The sequence below is a fragment of the Lipotes vexillifer genome, unplaced genomic scaffold (genome assembly GCF_000442215.2).
Source record: "Lipotes vexillifer unplaced genomic scaffold, Lipotes_vexillifer_v1.1 scaffold1166, whole genome shotgun sequence".
Lineage (NCBI taxonomy): Eukaryota > Metazoa > Chordata > Mammalia > Artiodactyla > Lipotidae > Lipotes > Lipotes vexillifer.
The window spans coordinates 1,172,913-1,190,926 of NW_006773421.1; the positions used below are offsets into that span (position 1 = coordinate 1,172,913).

At 42.7% G+C, this 18,014-nt stretch overlaps 1 protein-coding gene across 1 annotated transcript in view; it reads left to right on the forward strand.

Annotated features, from left to right (window-relative positions):
* KCNU1 (potassium calcium-activated channel subfamily U member 1) overlaps nucleotides 1-18,014 on the forward strand; it is a 137,853-nt gene that overhangs the window by 55,650 nt on the left and 64,189 nt on the right. Inside the window, exons 18-20 of the mRNA XM_007448320.1 lie at nucleotides 178-267; nucleotides 408-505; nucleotides 11,579-11,693. Coding sequence (XP_007448382.1) covers nucleotides 178-267; nucleotides 408-505; nucleotides 11,579-11,693 — 303 coding nt within the window. The remainder of the gene's footprint in view (nucleotides 1-177; nucleotides 268-407; nucleotides 506-11,578; nucleotides 11,694-18,014) is intronic.

Genomic DNA, 18,014 nt, shown 5'->3' on the forward strand with positions numbered 1-18,014 from the left:
TTCAGCAGCAGTCGATGAATTAAATGCAGTCAGATTCACATTTTCTACTGTAAATTTTGGCAGTAAAAAGGGATTGAGTCCTATTAACCCTGCAACTTAGAGAATCCTTTGGTAAAAACAGGTATTGCCCCAGAAATTGGAGGGGAAAATTACTGTATTATTATTTTCTGTTTCCAGTGGGCTGATACTAAATCCACCTGCTCAAGTTAAGCTCCGTAAGAACACACTAGGGTTCTTTATTGCTGAATCTGCAAAGGATGTCAAAAGGTAAATTTTTTTTTTATTACTTTAACGGGGAGAAAGTCCTAAAGCGAATACAACTTAATGGCAGGCAGACTGAGTCAGCCCTGTGTTTCTTTAGTGTGAAGCCTCACATAAGTCATTCTTGATTTGCTTTCATTGTCCAGAGCCTTCTTTTACTGTGCCGTCTGTCACAGTGATGTGTATGCTCCCGAGCTAATTGGAAAATGTAGCTGCAAGAGCAAGAATCCTCGACACAAGACAGGTAACTGCGCTTTCTGTCTGGCTGTCCTCAGCCCAGCTTCTGGGGGCGTGGCCAAGGAAAGGGGAGGGACTGTATCTCTTAAAAGACAGTGTCCACTTGCCCTTGGCCAAGAAGTGGCAGATACTTCCCCACTGGGCATCCAAGCCCTGAGAATCAGTCTTTTAGAGCCGGAAGAAACCTTACTAGTTCTCTAGTTCAACCCCTTCACGGGCCATGCAAATGAGCTCTGAGAGAGATTCAGTAATTTTGTCCAAAGTCACATAGCCAGCTGGAGGCACCTTCCAAGTCAATCCCAGACATGTTGATGTTTATTTAGCCTGTTGCTTTTTCTCTACGTAACGCAGGTCTTCCCACCTTCAGTCTAAAAGTTCAGCCTGTATCTGACTGCTTCGTTGGGTATGAGGATACCCCCTCATGACCATTTCTATTGTTTTAAATTTTATTGGGATGTCTTTGACATACAACATTGTATGAGTTTAAGGTGTACAACATGATCTGATAAATTTATATTGCAATACGATTGCCATTGTAGCATTAGCTAACACCTCTATCACCAGCATAATTATCATTTCTTCTAGTGTTGTGAACAAAACCGTTCCTTGAGTACTCTGTTCCTTAATGGATTGTAGGGAGCTTAACATTTACTCATTCTGGCATAGTGATGAAGAAGTGAAACTTTCCCCCCTTGCTCAAGCTGAGCTTGATAGCTCACCAACAACCCTTACCACTTAAAGCAGGAAGAGAAAAGTTATTTCGAGCATTGATGATAACTTAATCACTTCTGGTTTGAAACTTTGTCTCTTCCAGGTATGTTAAGATTGTTTGGGTAAAATCCCAGTGTTTCAGCATTTAAACTTAATTCAGAATTTAAATTTCCTGTCAGGGCTCTCCTTCTCTCTAAGGTTCTTCTCTTGTCTTCTCCCCAGTAGTATTCCATCTAAATGCAGGAGAAAACTTGCCTAACCGTATGGTATTCTCGTAGTGGACAGCCAAGCATCCCTTCATGAGAGTCCTCCTTACTGGTTCCTGAGGTCTGTAAGTGTCAACTTCTGTGACCTCTGCATTGGCAACCAGTGACTCTGTTCCTCCTGGATTTAGGTCACCTACTGTCCTTTGTTACTGAAATCCATCATCCCTGCCATTGCCTCTGGTCTTTTTTTTCCAGATAGGATTTTCTTTTTTAAAAAAATTTATATATTTTTTGTTGAAGTATAGTTGATTTACAATGTTGTGTTAGGCTCAGGTGTACGGCAGGGTGATTTAGTTATATATATATATATATATATATATATATATATATATATATATATACACACACACATATTTTTTTTCAGATTATTTTCCCATATAGATTATTACAGAATATTGAGTATAGTTCCCTGTGCTATATAGTAGGTCCTCGTTTATCAATTTCATATATGGTTGTGTGTATATGTTACTCCCAAATTCCTAATTTATTTCTCCCCCCTACCTTTCCCCTTTGGTAACCATAAGTTTGTTTTCTATGTCTCTGAGTCTGTTTCTGTTTTGTAAATAAGTTCATTTGTATCATTTCTTTAGATTCCACGTATAAGTGATATCATATTTGTCTTTCTCTGTCTGACTTACTTCACTTAGTACGACAATCTCTAGGTCCATCCATGTTGCTACAGATGGCATTATTTTGGGGGTTTTTTTATGGCTGAGTAGTATTGCATTGTATATATGTACCACATCTTCTTGACCCAGTCATCTGTCAGTAGACATCAACGTTGCTTCCATGTCTTGGCTATTGTAAATAATGCTGCAGTGAACATTGGGGTGCAGGTATCTTTCTGAATTATGGTTTTCTCTGGGTACATGCCCAGGATTGGGATTGCTGGATCCTATGGTAACTATGTTTCCTTTTTGAGGAACCTCCATACTGGTCTGCATAGGGGCTGCACCAATTTACATTCCCACCAGCCGTGCAAGAGGGTTCCCTTTTCTCTACACCCTCCCCAGCATTTATTATTTGTAGACTTCTTGATGATGGCCATTCTGACCAGTGTGAGGTGGCACCTCATTGTAGTTTTTAGCCTCTGGTCTTGAGGTCTACAAAGTCCCCTTTTCCTTTACTCCTAGTCTTTTTATTCCGTATGTTATTTTGGTCTCTCTGCTCTGTGGGATTTGTCAGTCTCCCCACACTCGTAGGTGTGCATGTCAGGATGTGGGAACCTAGGTGGTGCCCTCAGGCCATCTGCTTAAACACACGCATGCCGCCATCTGTGCTTCTCTAGTCATCTTGCACTGTTACTAAATACTCCTCTAAGCGCGCCCACCAGGATCCATATGAAGAGGTTTTTCCTATGGATTTTCTCCCTTTACACACCATAAAATTATCCTGTGTTCCTTGTCTCACCACCTCTCACCTTCCTGAGACACCAGGTGTGTGTGTTGGTTGGGAGGGACTGAGTGTTTTCTCAGGGGTCCAGGCTCTGTCATTTTTGGGTGATAGCTTTATCGAGATATAATTCAAATAATATGAAGTAAATACCAGATCCTTTTAAAGGGTCCAGCAATTCAGTGGGTTTTAGTATATCAGCAGATTTACGCATCCATCACCACAGTCAGTCTTAGGACATTTCCATACCCAGCAGCAGTCATCCCCCGTCCTCCTCTTCCTGCACCCCTGGCAACCACTGGCCTACTTTCTGCCTCTACAGATTTGCCTCTTCCGGCCACGTCATAAAGAGGGGGTGATTCAGTACGTGGCCTTTCGTATCTGGCTCCTTTCACATAGCCATGTTGTAGCGTGTATCAATACCTCACTTCTTTCCATGGGTGAATGATGTTCCATTGTATGGATACACTTCCTTTTGTTTACTCATTCACCTGTCAGTGGACACTTGGATTGTCTCCAGCTTTTAGATATTGTGGGTAATGTTGCTATGAATATTGGCACAGAGATATCTGTTTGATTTCCTCTTTTAATTTTTGTGTATACATCTAGAAATAGAATTGCTATATCAAATATTAAGTCTGTGTCTAATTTTTTGAGGAACCACCATACTGTTTTACACAGCAGCTGCATCATTTTACATTCCTACCAGCAGTGCACAAGAACAAGGGTTCCCATTTCTCCACATGCTAACCAACACGTATTATTTTCCTTTTTTTAAAAAAAAAAAATAGCTGTTCTAATGAGTGTAAAGTGGCATCTTATTGTGATTTTTAACTTAATCTCCCTAATGGCTACAGATGTTGAGCATCTTTTAATAAGGATCTTATTAGCCGTTTGCGTATCTTCTTTGAGGAAACGTCTATTCAAATCCTCTGCCCATTTTTAAATTGGGCTATTGTCTTTCTATTATTAAGTTGCATTAGGTGTTTAAATATCCTAGATACATGTCCCTTATCAGATATGTGATTTGCAAATATTTCCTCCCATCCTGTGGTTTGTCTTTTCATTTTCTTCAAATAATTTGAAGCACAAACTTTTTGTTGTAGCACCTCTGGACACCAGGGGTGGTATTGTCGTTCCTTGTTGGATTAGTAGGTTAGTGGCTTGGCTGGACTATTTCATTGAACTCTATATTTCCCCTGCAGTGTGAAGCCCCTGGTGTTGCCCATCAGAGAGTATAGCCTTGGGATGCACATAGTCACCCTGGGATGACAGTGGTTTTAACTGGGCTCTTTTCAATTATCTCCTTTCCTGACTCTCTGTTAAGCTCTCTGCCTCTGTTGGTATTACACCCAGCTCTTAGGCTACGCTCATTGGCAGCCGGTGACTCTATTATTTTTGACAATACCCTGAGGCAGTTATTGCTTTACAATATGATCCAATTAAATTTGAGCCCCTTTGCAGGAGTAGTTTCTGAGGCTAGTCTGAGGTTTGTTCTGACCCTGAGAGAGCACTTATTAGCTGTCTCTTTCCTGGTTCACTATGGTAAATTCTCGCCCATGTTTTACCTTGTTGTTCTCATGGAGCTACCAGCATCCACTTAATGATTTGCCACCAAAATCACCATTGTTTTCAAGAACATCCTTGGGCTTGAGCTTCTCCACACTCTACTCCAAGTCAAGCCCTTGGGAAGAACATCAGAGCTCGCTATGGTAGTGGCCTGCCTCTCCCTCTGGGCAGAACCTCTGAGCCACTGCCCAGGAGCTGTGGGGTAGAAACGGTCGTCCACCTATCTGGAATTGACATATCTGCTTTTTGAGCAGGTCTCTGGGCAGTGGCGGTAGCTTCTGGTCTTGGTTCGCCTCTCCGACTGTAAAACCTCGGCCTTGGGTGCGAGCTGGGATGAGGCTATTCAGTGCGCCATGGTTTTCACCCTGCGATGCTGGGGCAGGGCCTCTGCCCCATGAGTGAGGGCTGCGTGGAGGAAGGGAGCCTCCATCCTCCTGCTTGTACTCACCTGAAACTTAGCCTCTGCACCATGCGGCTGGGAGAATGAGAAATGCCGGTGCCCTGCCCCTCCCCGAGACACACCATAGCCCTTGCCTGGAAGCTGGAGGGAAGGGTAGCTCTGTATTTCTGGGCACACGTACCCAGAATGGAGCTTCTGTCACACGTAGTTGGGGTTGGAGGAAAGGAAGCCGTTTGTGGCTCAAGTGACTGTGGCTCTTGTAGCTCTTCCTAAGGTTTGGTATAATTTTTTGAATAAATTGTCTACATTTGCTACATGCCTGTAGGACAATTTCTAGAGATTTTAATTGGACTTGTATGTGTGTGTGTTTCAGTTTTCACTAGTTACTGTTGTCTCATGGAGGAGCAGGCCCATGGAACTTTTCATGCTTCCATCCCACATTCTGAACTAAAGGCTCTATCTTAACCATATCTATTTTCTCTGACTCTTTAAATTTTTTTGTGAAAATCTAAGACAGTTTTGGGCATAGAAAGAAACTATTCCTATGCCATTTGCTGAAATCCCTATTACCTAGAGGGCTTGCAACAGAACGCTTGACTCTAAAGAATGCTGTTAATTAAATGGGCTTCAAGAGCCTATTTGAGATTCAAAAGTTAAACATTGACTCTTTTGCATTCTATAACAATATGAATCATTCTTTTTTTGTAATTTATTTGTTTTTGTCTGTGTTGGGTCTTTGTTGCTGCGTGTGGGCTTTCTCTAGTTGCGGTGAGTGGGGGCTACTCTTCGTGGCGGTGTGCGGGCTTCTCATTGCGGTGGCTTCTCTTGTTGCGGAGCACGGGCTCTAGGCACGCGGGCTCGGTAGTTGTGGCACGCGGGCTTGGTAGTTGTGGCACATGGGCTTAGTTGCTCCACGGCATGTGGGATCTTCCCGGACCAGGGCTCAAACCTGTGTCCCCTGCATTGGCAGACGGATTCGTAACCACTGCACCACCAGGGAGGCCCAATATGAATCATTCTTGAGGCAATGGGTGAGGCTGACTAAATGGAGAAATGTCCCATTAAAGAGATGTGAATAAGAAAGAAAAAAACAATACATTAAGAGTATCGTCTCATTACACATCTTTATCCCATATGAAAATTCAGCATTGTTTCATGCAGTAGACATATCCCTGTAAACGCAATGTACAGATCAAACTTTTGCACATAAATTATACACTCATATGCATGCACTGCTGTCAGTCATTTTGCAGAACAAAAACTTTTATAAATTGAATAATCACTTAGCTGACTTTTAGGTGTGTTTTTGTTATAAATATTTTAAAGCAGGAAGTTAGTTGGTGTAGTATAAAGATGGAAAGATTTTTGTTTAAAGAAAAGAGCTCTGCATTCATATTTGTAGATTTGCCAAATTTCACCCACTTCTGTAACAGGTAATTTATAGTATTTAGGGAATCAGTAAGACTTGCAATTTATAATCTGGCATTTGATCTTCCCCAGAACCTTTCATTCTTCTCATAATAGAATCATTTTTTTTTTTTTCTTCTTGCTCCATACTGATCCTCCATCACCGCTTCTACTACATCCAGGACAACTCTAATTAATCTGGTACCAAGATTCTTAAATAGCAGGCTATGAGTGAGCCAGCTGTTCTTACTTCACTCTGCCAGACGATGGCAGCAGAGTACCATGAAACACTCAGGGTCTGGTAGCTAGGGGGAGTGGACCTGTGTGTGAATTTGAACCTGGAGAGTTAGTTCTAGCCAAAAATGTGCCAAAGAGGACATCATTGTAGAAGGGGACTACTTGGCCTTATAGATTTAGAAGTCATGATAATGTCTTGGAAATTCTCCCAGAGAATTAACTTTCTAAAAGGACTAAGGAACTTACCAATAGATGACAGAATAGAAAATTTACTGACTTAGAGTTAGTTCAGATTTCAGGTTGAATATTTTACATTTCAGAGTCAGATGAAATGTATCCCCGGTCCACTCCCTTTAAAGAATTATCTCTTCGTGGAGTTAATTAAGCTTTTGCTCAGTCCCACCAACTTCGTCCACCTCCTGTTCTCAATGAGAAGTCAGAAGACTTGAATTCTGACGGCGGCAGTGCCACTGATGGAGGCAGTTTAGGGAAGACACATCACCTTCTGGGATCTCAGTGTCATCCTTTTGAAATTCAGCAGTCCTCATCACCGCTATGGCTCTTTTCAGTTCTGATGTTCTATGATTTACAATCCCTCTTCTTTGATCACTTCCATTTTTTTTTTTTTTTTCTGAATAGAACCATACCAGAGGTTCTCCCCTTAAGTTCGTAATCTAACAAACATTTTAGAGAGGCAGCAGGATGCAGTGGTTAAAAATGTTGGATTCTGCATTGCTCACTTACTTCTTAGCTGTGTGATCTTAGGCAAACTATTTAAGCTCTCAGAGTGTTTCAGATTTCTGTAAAATGTTGGTGATAATATTACATATCTCAGGGGGTTCAATGAGAATATTAGTACGTAAAGACTGTACAGGTTGAGTCTATTCATATAGGAAGCATTAAGAACAGTTCCTGGCAAATAGTAAGTACTACGTATACGGTAATTATCATAGAACCCGTGGGAACACAGACTCAAAAAAGAATCTCGTGATTTTTCTCATCAGTGAAATTCAGATGAAATAAGAATTGGCAGAGAAGTCCTGGTAGATTTTACTTACTTGAACCCATTCCCAATGTGTTTTGGATCCAGAGCATGAAGACCATGCATGGTAGGGCCAGCCTTAAGAGCAGGGGGAATCATATGGGATTAGATAAGTTACTGGGCAGAAACTTTCCCAGCTCCAACTAAACAGTTCACTCCCTGCCATTTCAGCACTGAATTCTCTAACGCCTGAGATTTTAGAGCGGTGGTCCTCAACCAGGGCAGGGAGAAGCACACACCGGTCTCTGTATGTGATGGCGTGGGGAGTGGGCAGCGGGAGAGTGGCCTTAGGAAAGCTGTGTCCAAATTCCCCTAATCCCCACCCCCTGAGAAAGGCTATAGATTCCTCCTTAAAATGTTAATGTTTGTGATGGAGTCACGCGTAAATGAGAGGGGAATTATGAAGAGGAAACTGGAAAGAGGGCGTGAAAAGGGGTCAGGGATGGGCAGAAATGATAAGAAATAGTTTGAATAGGAGGTCCAAACTTGAATTTACTTCATAGTTTTCTTGAGGTTTTGCCTTGGGTCATTTTTTCCATCAACATCTCAGACTAAGTGACCTCTTTAAGAAGGGAGTCAGCCCAGCCAGGGTTCCCTACGGATGAGCATTCCAAACCTGGAAGGCTGAGCTCTAACCGCCACCACCCCCACCCCACCCCCCCCACCCCCCCGCAGTGAATCTACCAGCTCATGTCTCTGGCTTGGCTTTCCTCCTGCACCAATGGCTATAGGTAGGAGAGAGCGCAGAGGTGCTCCTAAAGGCCTCTTCTTCTCTAAAGCAGGGCCAGGGACCACATGTCCACCCAATTCCAGCACAAAGGAAAACAGCCCGGTAATAGTCCACAAAGACCATCCACCAATATCTTGCATTCCTGTATTCACGACAGTTGCCATTGTTCTTGTAGTCAGTCCCACCCTCGGCTGTGGGTGGGGCTTCACTTTCTCGAGCCCTCGGTGTCCATCTCCACTTTGGCCGTGGCCCTCTTTATTTCTCATCCCAATGATTATAATAGCGTCCTGGCAGGTTTCCCTGGATCTAGCCTCTCTTCAAGCCAATCCATGCCATCTTTCATGGCTCTAAGAATTTTCTTGAAGTTCTGATCAGGAACAGATATATAAATAAAAAAATAAATAGATGGATGAATGTTATCCCTACTTTCGCAAGACGAAAGCATCGGCTTGATCTCTTGTCCTGCTGCTGCTTCAGCTCCTGAGAGCAGTGTTTCTTATGCAGAATACATGGTATCACTTCTTAGGTGTGTCACAATGACTGGTAGGTCCTAAATTTTGCAACAGTTTAGCTACTTAGTAAATTGGAGCAGATTCAGGATCAGCCAGATAAGGCAGGAATTGTTTTCACTCGTTTGGGCTATGATCAGATTTCCTGAGGGAGATCGAGAGGAGTAGAATTCGTGCTCTCCATATGGAAATCATATACGAGGCATGTCTTAATATGCAATCCTGTCACATGTGCCAGGAAAGGAAAATGGTTGCCTGTAGCTGTCAAGGAAATCACTTCTTGAAGAAAAGAGAGAGATAATCAAGATGCTGGCCCTGCATAGGACTTTAATTTTTCTTTTTCAGTCACCCACAGGTCTTAGATGCCATGTCTTTTTTGATGTCTAAGGCTTTATTCGGAAACCCTCTTTAGAATATCCATAGAGGAGTCATAGTAAGCCATGGCAAGCCATTAACAGTCTGGTTAGGGCGTTAGGCAAAACTCCATTTCATTTTTCCCTTGCCTAAAATATGAAAACGTAATGACTTGGACACTGTCAGCTGTAGCTAAATAGATTAAAATATAAATAAATCAAATGATCAAGTGCTCTTCGAGTGAAATCAGAGAAACTTCAATTGCTTATCTACTGCCTTGAGAGATGGGGGCTTTGCTTCCTAGTTTTATTTTATTCTTCGGTTTTTCTCCCAGATGTTTGAAGCAGCAAAGAAACTGCGAGAAAGGGCAGTAATGGTTGCACGTTCTTAACAGCCCTCTCTGCAACCTGGTAGAGAGGACACTTTTCAGACTTTTTTGTGAAATTCATTAGGATTATAGAACTTAGAGTTGAAGGAACCAGAGACCACGTGGACCAGTTCTCTTCCCTTTGGGCAGCCAGCAAACACAGCCGGAGCCCCCACCCATCCTCGCGAGACTGCGCCTTCCACCCCCCGTATCCACGGACGTACTTCCATGATCATGAAAGCGTCCAACATTATGCAAATCATTCATGTGCTTTCAGGAGAGATTTTATTAAGAAGGACACAAGGGAAGATTCAAAGCTTTATTGAGCAAAAATTTCTCACGGTTCATACCTAGCACTCACCTCACCCACCTGTCCCCTCCCACCTTTTTTTAATACCTGGAAAATGTTGTTGGCTGGAGAGTGAGGCTCTGAGAAAACAGAGACTTCCCGAAAGTTCCATTGTTCCCAAGCCAGTTTAGGCATGTTGCGTTTTACATTCTGCAGCTCAGTTTCTATCACGAGTACTAAGCCGTCTAGCCTTTGAAGACTGACAGTTGGTAACACGCCACTCCTCGCTTAGATTTTTCTTCAAAAGTTCCCTTCCCAAGCCATTCCCCCCAGGGCAAAAGGTAACCACAAAATAAGGAAACATCAGTCAAGCTGAAAACCCCATCAGAATTCCATATGTAAGTGAAGGCTTCTGAGGATTACAGACAGGGAGCAATATTCTTCCATACTTGGCTCTTGGTACACCTGTATGATGCAGTTACTGCTGATTTAAGCCGACAGATCACATATGCAGAGGATGTTCCTCTTCTTCCAAAAGTATGTTTTGACTCAGTTGATATTTTCTGCAGATTAAAATGGCTTAGAGTTACATCAAAAGAAGACGGATACCAAGAGGTTCTTGTGGCTCTTTGTGTCTGCCATTGTCCAAAACCTGGTTCAGTGTGGGTTTGAAGGCTTGTTCCAGAGGAACTCCCCATTCCGAGTAGTCTAAGTACAGAGAGATTCTTAAATTGACACAGGAGGAAAGGTCATGTCTCTTTTCTCTCCACTTAGGTGGGCAAGGAAGAGAAGTGGCAGTGACGCCTCCTCTCTGGCTCTGTCCGTCTCCTTGATAACTTCTTCCCAGGCAGTCTTCCCATCTCTGATCCCCTGGCAATCGGGTTCAGGCAAGCAGATCACGCAGGGCTTTTGAATAGTGAAAGAAAAGCATTTAACTTCCAAAGCATCCTTTAGAATGTTACTTTTCATCACAGTACCAAGTGCCAATTCTTACTGAGCAAGGATGGCTTCCTAGCCAAGTGCGTTTAAAGGATTCCTAGGTTACACCTCTGTTCTGGAATAAAAACGGCATGGTGGAGTATCAACATATGGGCGCAGGAGGCTCAGGTGTCCGTTTTTTCCATCTCAGAGCAGCTTCGTGTTGCTCACACATTCTTGCATTTATCCTCAACAATCCCCCTTTGAGGTCCCAGTCTTCCCCCTGTTTTGCAGATGAGAAGATTTTCTGCTTTTGTGTTATTTCCAGACGTGGAAATTCACAAGTGTTTTGAGGTATATCCCAGGTAAGATCAAGATTCTTCAAAGGTTAAAATAAATAATAAAGGAAGCCTTGAAGGAAAAATGAAGTAAAAGGAAGCAGTATCCAAGGAGAATGAATTGCAGGCTGACCGGTATCTGCAGAAGGGAGTAGGGGCCTTGTATACGGATCTTTTCTTAGTGTCCTGTAGCGGCTGTAGACTCTGCTGGCAGCCGAAAGGCTCCCCAAATGCTATACTTTTGGATGAGATGGGAAGAATGATGGATGAGAAAGGTGCAGAATGGATAAGAAAGTACTCAGTAGGTACTTATTTTAAGCATACCATATGGTATTAACATCCTCACAATCATTTTCCCCCACTCTCTTAACTCTGTAGAAGGAAACTGAAGAGTTTCCTACACACCATCCTCTTAGAACTAGTCTGTAGCTGAGGATTCTCAGCCTCTCCCTACTCAAGGGGCTAGAGCTCTCTCAGCCAATAGGAACAGTCCAGAAATCCCTTATGAAGGGGTATTACGCCAGCTCACCAAGATGGCTATGACGTTGCAGGGACAACAGTCACGGTGATGAGAAACAACGGAAGGGAACACTCTGGTCCAAAAACACAGGACTCCTACCCAGTGACACATATGAGCATGGCTAGCAACTTGAGCTTGACCACCAGGTAAGAGATGCAGAGAACCCTGGTCCTCTGTGTTTTTTTTTTTTTTTTTCCTAAGAATCACCGGGCAATAAAAATTTGACTTAAACAGGAATATTTGCTTTATCAGCTCCTATACTGACTAATACAGTTGTTCCTCACCAACATGAATTCATCCCAACTTCTCCCAATATGACTGAACTAAGCAAATATACCTCCCCACAACATTGCTGAAATAATTTATACTTATGGCAGCCAGAGGTTATGCACCCAGTTTTCTTTCAGATCACCCTCCAGGCACTCAGGAAATGTGGGTGAGGGCAAAATTTCAACTCTTCCCCAATGTTTTTTCTATTATTAATCCATGCCTTATTTCCAACAGATTGTTGATGAGATTGCTTTTGGTTTTTAAATCTGCAAAATAGGGCCAACAGATTCTTCCTCCCCTACTCTCTTTATCCTGCATCTCTCTACTCCAGGATAACCCCGATTAAGCAGAATGCGGGGTTGGAGGTGAAGAGTGTGATCTGCTTATTGAATACTTTTTAAATAGAGGGTTGATCTAAAACTTCTGTCACCCCAAATTTTATTGTGAATAACTCTGTCGTGTGTTGGCAGCATTTCAATGTAGTAGCTATAAAATACCAGGAAAATCTTTCATGATTGAGAATTGTGATTGGCTGTGGGTAAGTATTGTATCGTCTTCTCTGGCGTCACACAATGTTCCATGCAAACGCCGGCCCTCCCTAAGCTGTGCGATCTTGGGCAGCTTGCGTTACTTCTAGGTGTCTCCGTTTTTTGGTTTTTTCTTTTTTGTTTTTGCGGTACGCGGGGCCTCTCACTGTTGTGGCCTCTCCCGTTGCGGAGCACAGGCTCCGGACGCGCAGGCTCAGCGGCCATGGCTCACGGGCCCAGCCGCTCCGCGGCATGTGGGATCTTCCCGGACCGGGGCACGAGCCCGTGTCCCCTGCATCGGCAGGCGGACTCTCAACCACCGCGCCACCAGGGAAGCCCTAGGTGTCTCCGTTTTGATATCTTAAATGAGTATAATGGCAATGAATACTCTGTAGGTCTTTGTAAGGACTGAATGAGATGAGGTATTTAAAGCATTTTGCTTGATTCCTCACTGACAGTGAGCATTCATGAAATGTTCCTTATTATTGCAGTGATCGATTCTTGTATCTAGGAAGATGTACGAGATTGGACCGAATATGTAGTAGATGCAGAGCTCTCCAAGGATGTGGATTTTGAAATAAATCCTTGATCCTGTTTTTGCTATAATTCACCTCTTTCTTTTAATGCATGAAGAATCATGCTTCTGTTTAACTGAGGATTCTGGATAGATGGGTCTGGTTAACGGAGGTTTTGCTGTACCTGTCCCAACAGGTGAGGCAGGCGTCAAATATCTGAGCCACCAAAGGTGCCACCGCTTCATGTATGTGCTTTCTAAGAGGAATACAAAAATCTAGGAATTATATTTTCTGCCCTTGCCTACCTTTCATTCCAGGGTTTTATGAAATCTGAGTGAGATAATCTGTGGGAAAGGAGGGAAAGGATTAACATCTGTTTGGAGGAAAGGGTCTATGGAATTTCAGGAATTTTGCCTCACTCTTAATGACAACAGAACAGCTAGGGGTTAGCATTGAGATTTGTAGATTTTTCTTTCTTTTTAAAACGGTTGGTAAAGAGCTAAGTATTGAGTAGCTGTGTGCTCAGTAGGCACTGTGCTTAGACGCAGAAGTCATGTTTCCACCCCCACGCAACCTAGTTGGGTAAACAAGATGAATTCAGATAAATTAAATCAGAGGCCACATGAGGCAGCATCCCTTCCAGTGCTACATTGATGATTCTGACAGCAGGTCAAAGAGGAAGAGGTCAGTGGGGGCTGGGTGGATTGTTCCAGAATGTTTCCTGTAGGAAATGGGATTTGGAGAAAGGTAAGAGAATGGGAATCTCAGTTCCTGTGGAGAATGTAACACGGGCAACGCGTGGGGAAAACATGGAGCCTTCCATGTACTGAGTAGCCTGACTAGAGGTGTGGATGCATGATGGAGTGAGAAATAACGTCTCAGATTTCTCAAGAATACGTTCTTGGTTGTTGGTATTGCGCATGTGTGTGAATATATGCACGTATGTTATGTTTATGTCGATGCAAAGTTGTTGCAAAAACATGATTCCAATCTGAAAAGTGTTTTGAGACTATAAAGATAATGTATGTGATAACACGTAAAATGCTCCAACCATGTTTATGCTTTCATTTATTCTTTCCCTTGTCTTCTCTGTGGTTAAGAGAGGATTAGCAAGTCATGGATAATCAAAACCCACAGAAGGTCCTTAAATGCAATTTCAGCCGTTGAGTTTCACTGACGTTTCCCACCATTCTTTAACACAGCTATACAAACAAAATCATTTAACTTACTGATGTTTCCCCATTGTCTTTAATCCCTTTATTGTCTATGATAAATAAGGAAATGGCCTAAAGCGGGCATCTAAAAGGAGAATTGGTCCAGATGGCCTGGTCCATCTGCAACCTGGACCCATCAGCCCTCTCTGTGGCTGGGGGATCCCTGAATATGCTTTAAAGCCCCTAAAGAAGGTCAAAGATCGTGATAGTTTTCCATCCAGATCATCTCTAAAGATGATGCTTATTCACTTGTACCTCTTAATTCAAAAGCCAGACAGATTCTCATGAACTACAGAGCTTAAAACTAATCAAAGCCAGACTGCTGATGAGATGGTCGTATGCACGTTGACAGATTAAGTGCTATTTGTGAGTGAATTTCTGTGATATTTCATCAAGGGAGTGGTCAGCTCAGTTGTTTGAAATCCAGTGTTAATGGGATATATGACAGGTAATGCTCCCACTTGGGACTACAGAATAGGGTGGGTTTTGTTTTCTGCTTTTGGGGGGCGGGGGGTTGTTGTTTTTCTTTTTGTAGGGTAAAGATATTCCAGCTAGCAAATTAGCAGACACATGTCCTGAGTAACAATCGCGAGTGGTAAAATAGACTTGATGGCTTAATAGAGACAAGTAGGCGTTATTGGGGAAAAAATGTAATATGTGTGGTAGACGCTATTTGTGATCCATTTTTGGTGTGTTAATAGTATCACATGCACACTCCAAAACCAGCCTTCGATTATTTATAGTTTTGCTGACAGTGGGCTTGGTGCTTTTAAAGATGTAATCTTCAGGCCACTAGTGGGTTTTCTGGTAAGTTCAGAAACTACTGTCTTCTGTTCTTAGTACTCGAAGCAGTACAGACAGCCCTAACTTAACGTGAAAGTTATAGTCCGATATTTCACTGCATCCCTGGTATCTTTCTTTTCCCACAGAATAAGCAACAACAAGCAACGTCATATAAATAGCAGTTTGGGTCTCAGACTAGCACACAAAACTCTGTTTAATAGGTGGTGGTTAAATATGTATTCATTGAGCAGATAGACAAATACTAGTTCTGTTCACCAGCGTTCTGCGTCCTTAAATCAAGAGGTCATGTAATACGAGAGGGGGAGGATGAATATTTCCTCTGACTTTTTTCAGGGTGATAAGCTTAGACCTACACCTGTGCAAAATGTGATGATAAATAAAAATGCCTCCCAAACCCTCTTGGAGCCCCTTTGCCCTCACTTCCAGTTTCTTTACTGTGGCCACCCCACTTTGGGTGAGCTTAGGAAAGTTCTGACCATTTTACTGTTGTACAGTTGTTGACTATTCTCTGTCTCTATCAAAATCCACTTCTTCAGGAAAACCGGTTTTGATTAGATATTAGAAAGAAAAGATTTAGATACAACTAATTCATGTTGTGACTGGCCAGTAACACAACAACCACACTAAGTCATTCAGTATTTTGAAAAGAGGGTGTTTATAAACTCAAGTGGACATGGGTAGATCGCTAATCAGTGAAACAAGGAGAGGCAGAAATTTCCAAGTAGTGTCTGATAGATCTGGGTCAGGAGAGGAAACCAATTCTAATAGAAAGGTTTGTCTTCTTTGGGAATGTCACCCCTTCCGTAGAAACCCTCCCTCTGGGTCTGCCTAATTCAACCCTTATAGACTCTGTTGAAGCCTAAGTAAGTTTCCACACAGTTTCCCTTCCCACTTTGTCTCTGTGAAACCTGTGACTAAGATTGTATTTATAGTATCAGCTTTGTCTTCATACTCCCCCATGTCCTTTTGGAGATACCAGAGACCATGCGTAGTATTTTGTTCTCTCTTTCCTGATGTCCAGCCCAGCCTTAGCTCTTTAAAAGGCAAGTGGCCCATCAATACCAGCCGTGAGCATTGCCCCACAGCAGGCATGAGCCCTAGATCACCACCTTCCTCAGCCTTTAGGTTTCAGTTTCCTCATCTTCAAAACAGAGATAATATAAGAACCAAAATAATTGAAATGTTATTTGTGAGGATTCAATGAGATAAAACAGATTAAATTCTTATCTAGTAAAAATCGAGCAAGTGAGAAAGGGTTCCCTGGTTGTGGTTCTGTGCCCCCGCCCACCACCTCTGCCATCATTCCCCTGGCTCATAGATTTCCATGCTTTTGCAGCCAATTTCTTTCTCATTCAAGGGGAGAGGACTTGACGTTTAAGACCTTCCAAAATTTCTTGCACTGTCTACAGCCCACCATCCATGGAGCGTCGGCTCAATGGAGCAGATCAACAGGGTTTTCAGTGAAGATACCTAATGTGGTACTTTCCACTGGCGTACTCACTTTGTTGCACCCAAGTCTGTTGCTTGCCATTTCCCCCCCAGAATACTCTTTCCATGGCGGTCCCAACTCCTTCCTTGGCTCTTTCCCAGTGTCTTCCAGCTGATCCCTCGGCAGTCTTCAAATTACAGTCCATCAGAAGGACTGCCAGGGCATCCTCTGCCAGGCATGGCTCCTGGGACATCTGTTCCTACAAGTGCTCACTTTCGAGTACCATGCCCCTTACACACACACACACACACACACACACACACACACACACACCACACACACACACACACACACCACACACACACACACACACACCACACACACACACACTGATGTTAGGAAAGGAAGCTGAGCCCTTCTTCTCTTTCTGTTCTCAGCTCTTCACATTTATTGAATTCTGTGCCCCAGATGATCCAGGCAAGAGAAACACCATCTTTTAACCTCAGTGATGCCTGAACTGCTACTGAGGGCCAGCTTCCAGGGTCTTTCCAGGGGGAGAAGCTTGGATACGAATCACCATACGTGGTTCTTCTCTCTCCACATCCTCTCTGAGCTTTCTGCAGAAACTAATCAAATGAGATTATCTGAGCAGGTACTTTTTTTTCCCCTTTCTTCTATATTAAGCTTTTAAAATAACTTTTCCTCTAGACAAGCATAGGCTTTGCTGTTTGAGTACAGTATGGCCCACAACCAGTAAATCAGAAGCGGCCTTTGATTTTTTTCCTTCATAATGCTTATTGAGTATTCTTTTACTGTAGGACTTCAAATCATGTTCTAGAAGTCCGTGTTTACTTAATACCGTATAGCCAGTATTTCATCTCCCCAAATTACCTTTCTCCAAGAGTCCAGGTAGCACTTGTGTTCCCAGTCCTATGGTTTCCTACCTTACGTTTCAGAACCTCTGAAGATGCCTTCCTCGTTTCAATTGGTGTTATTTGGATACATAGGAATCGCTAGCAGGGGTGTATTTCGGCCATGAAGTTTAGTAAGCATCTTCATCAAGTCTCAATTAACAGTTCAAAGAAAACAGTAAGGCAAATGTATCTATGTTCAATTATAGGTATAGATATGGGGGTAGGTATAAAGATAGACACAAACACATCTAGAAGTGCTATTTTTAAGTACCACGAGCCTGAGTTCCAAAGACAGATGAAAGAGTTAGGGTACCAGGGGTAGAAGAATAAAAGAATAAGAGTAAGGAAAGAATTAGTAGATGCTTTCTTTTAGATCCTCTAAATACCGCCCTTCTAGTTCTTGACCTGTACCTATAGGCAGAAATCAGATTTCTTGAGAAGCGGTGTGCCATGACTCTAGCAAAATACCATATAGACAAGCATACCTTGTTTAATTGCGCTTTGCAGATACTGCATTTTCTACAAATTGAAGGTCTGTGGCCACCCCACATCAAAGCAAGTCTGTTGGTGCCATTCTTCCAACAGCATTTGCTCACTCTGTGTATCTGTGTCATTTTGATAACTCTTGTAATATTTCAGACTTTTCATGATTATATTTGTTACGGTGATCTGCGATCAGTGGTCTTTGACGTTGCTACTGTAATTGTTTTGGGGCACCATGAACGTCACCCATTTAAGACTGTGAAATTAATTGATAAATGTTGTGTGTGTTCCTACTGCTCCCCCACCTCTCT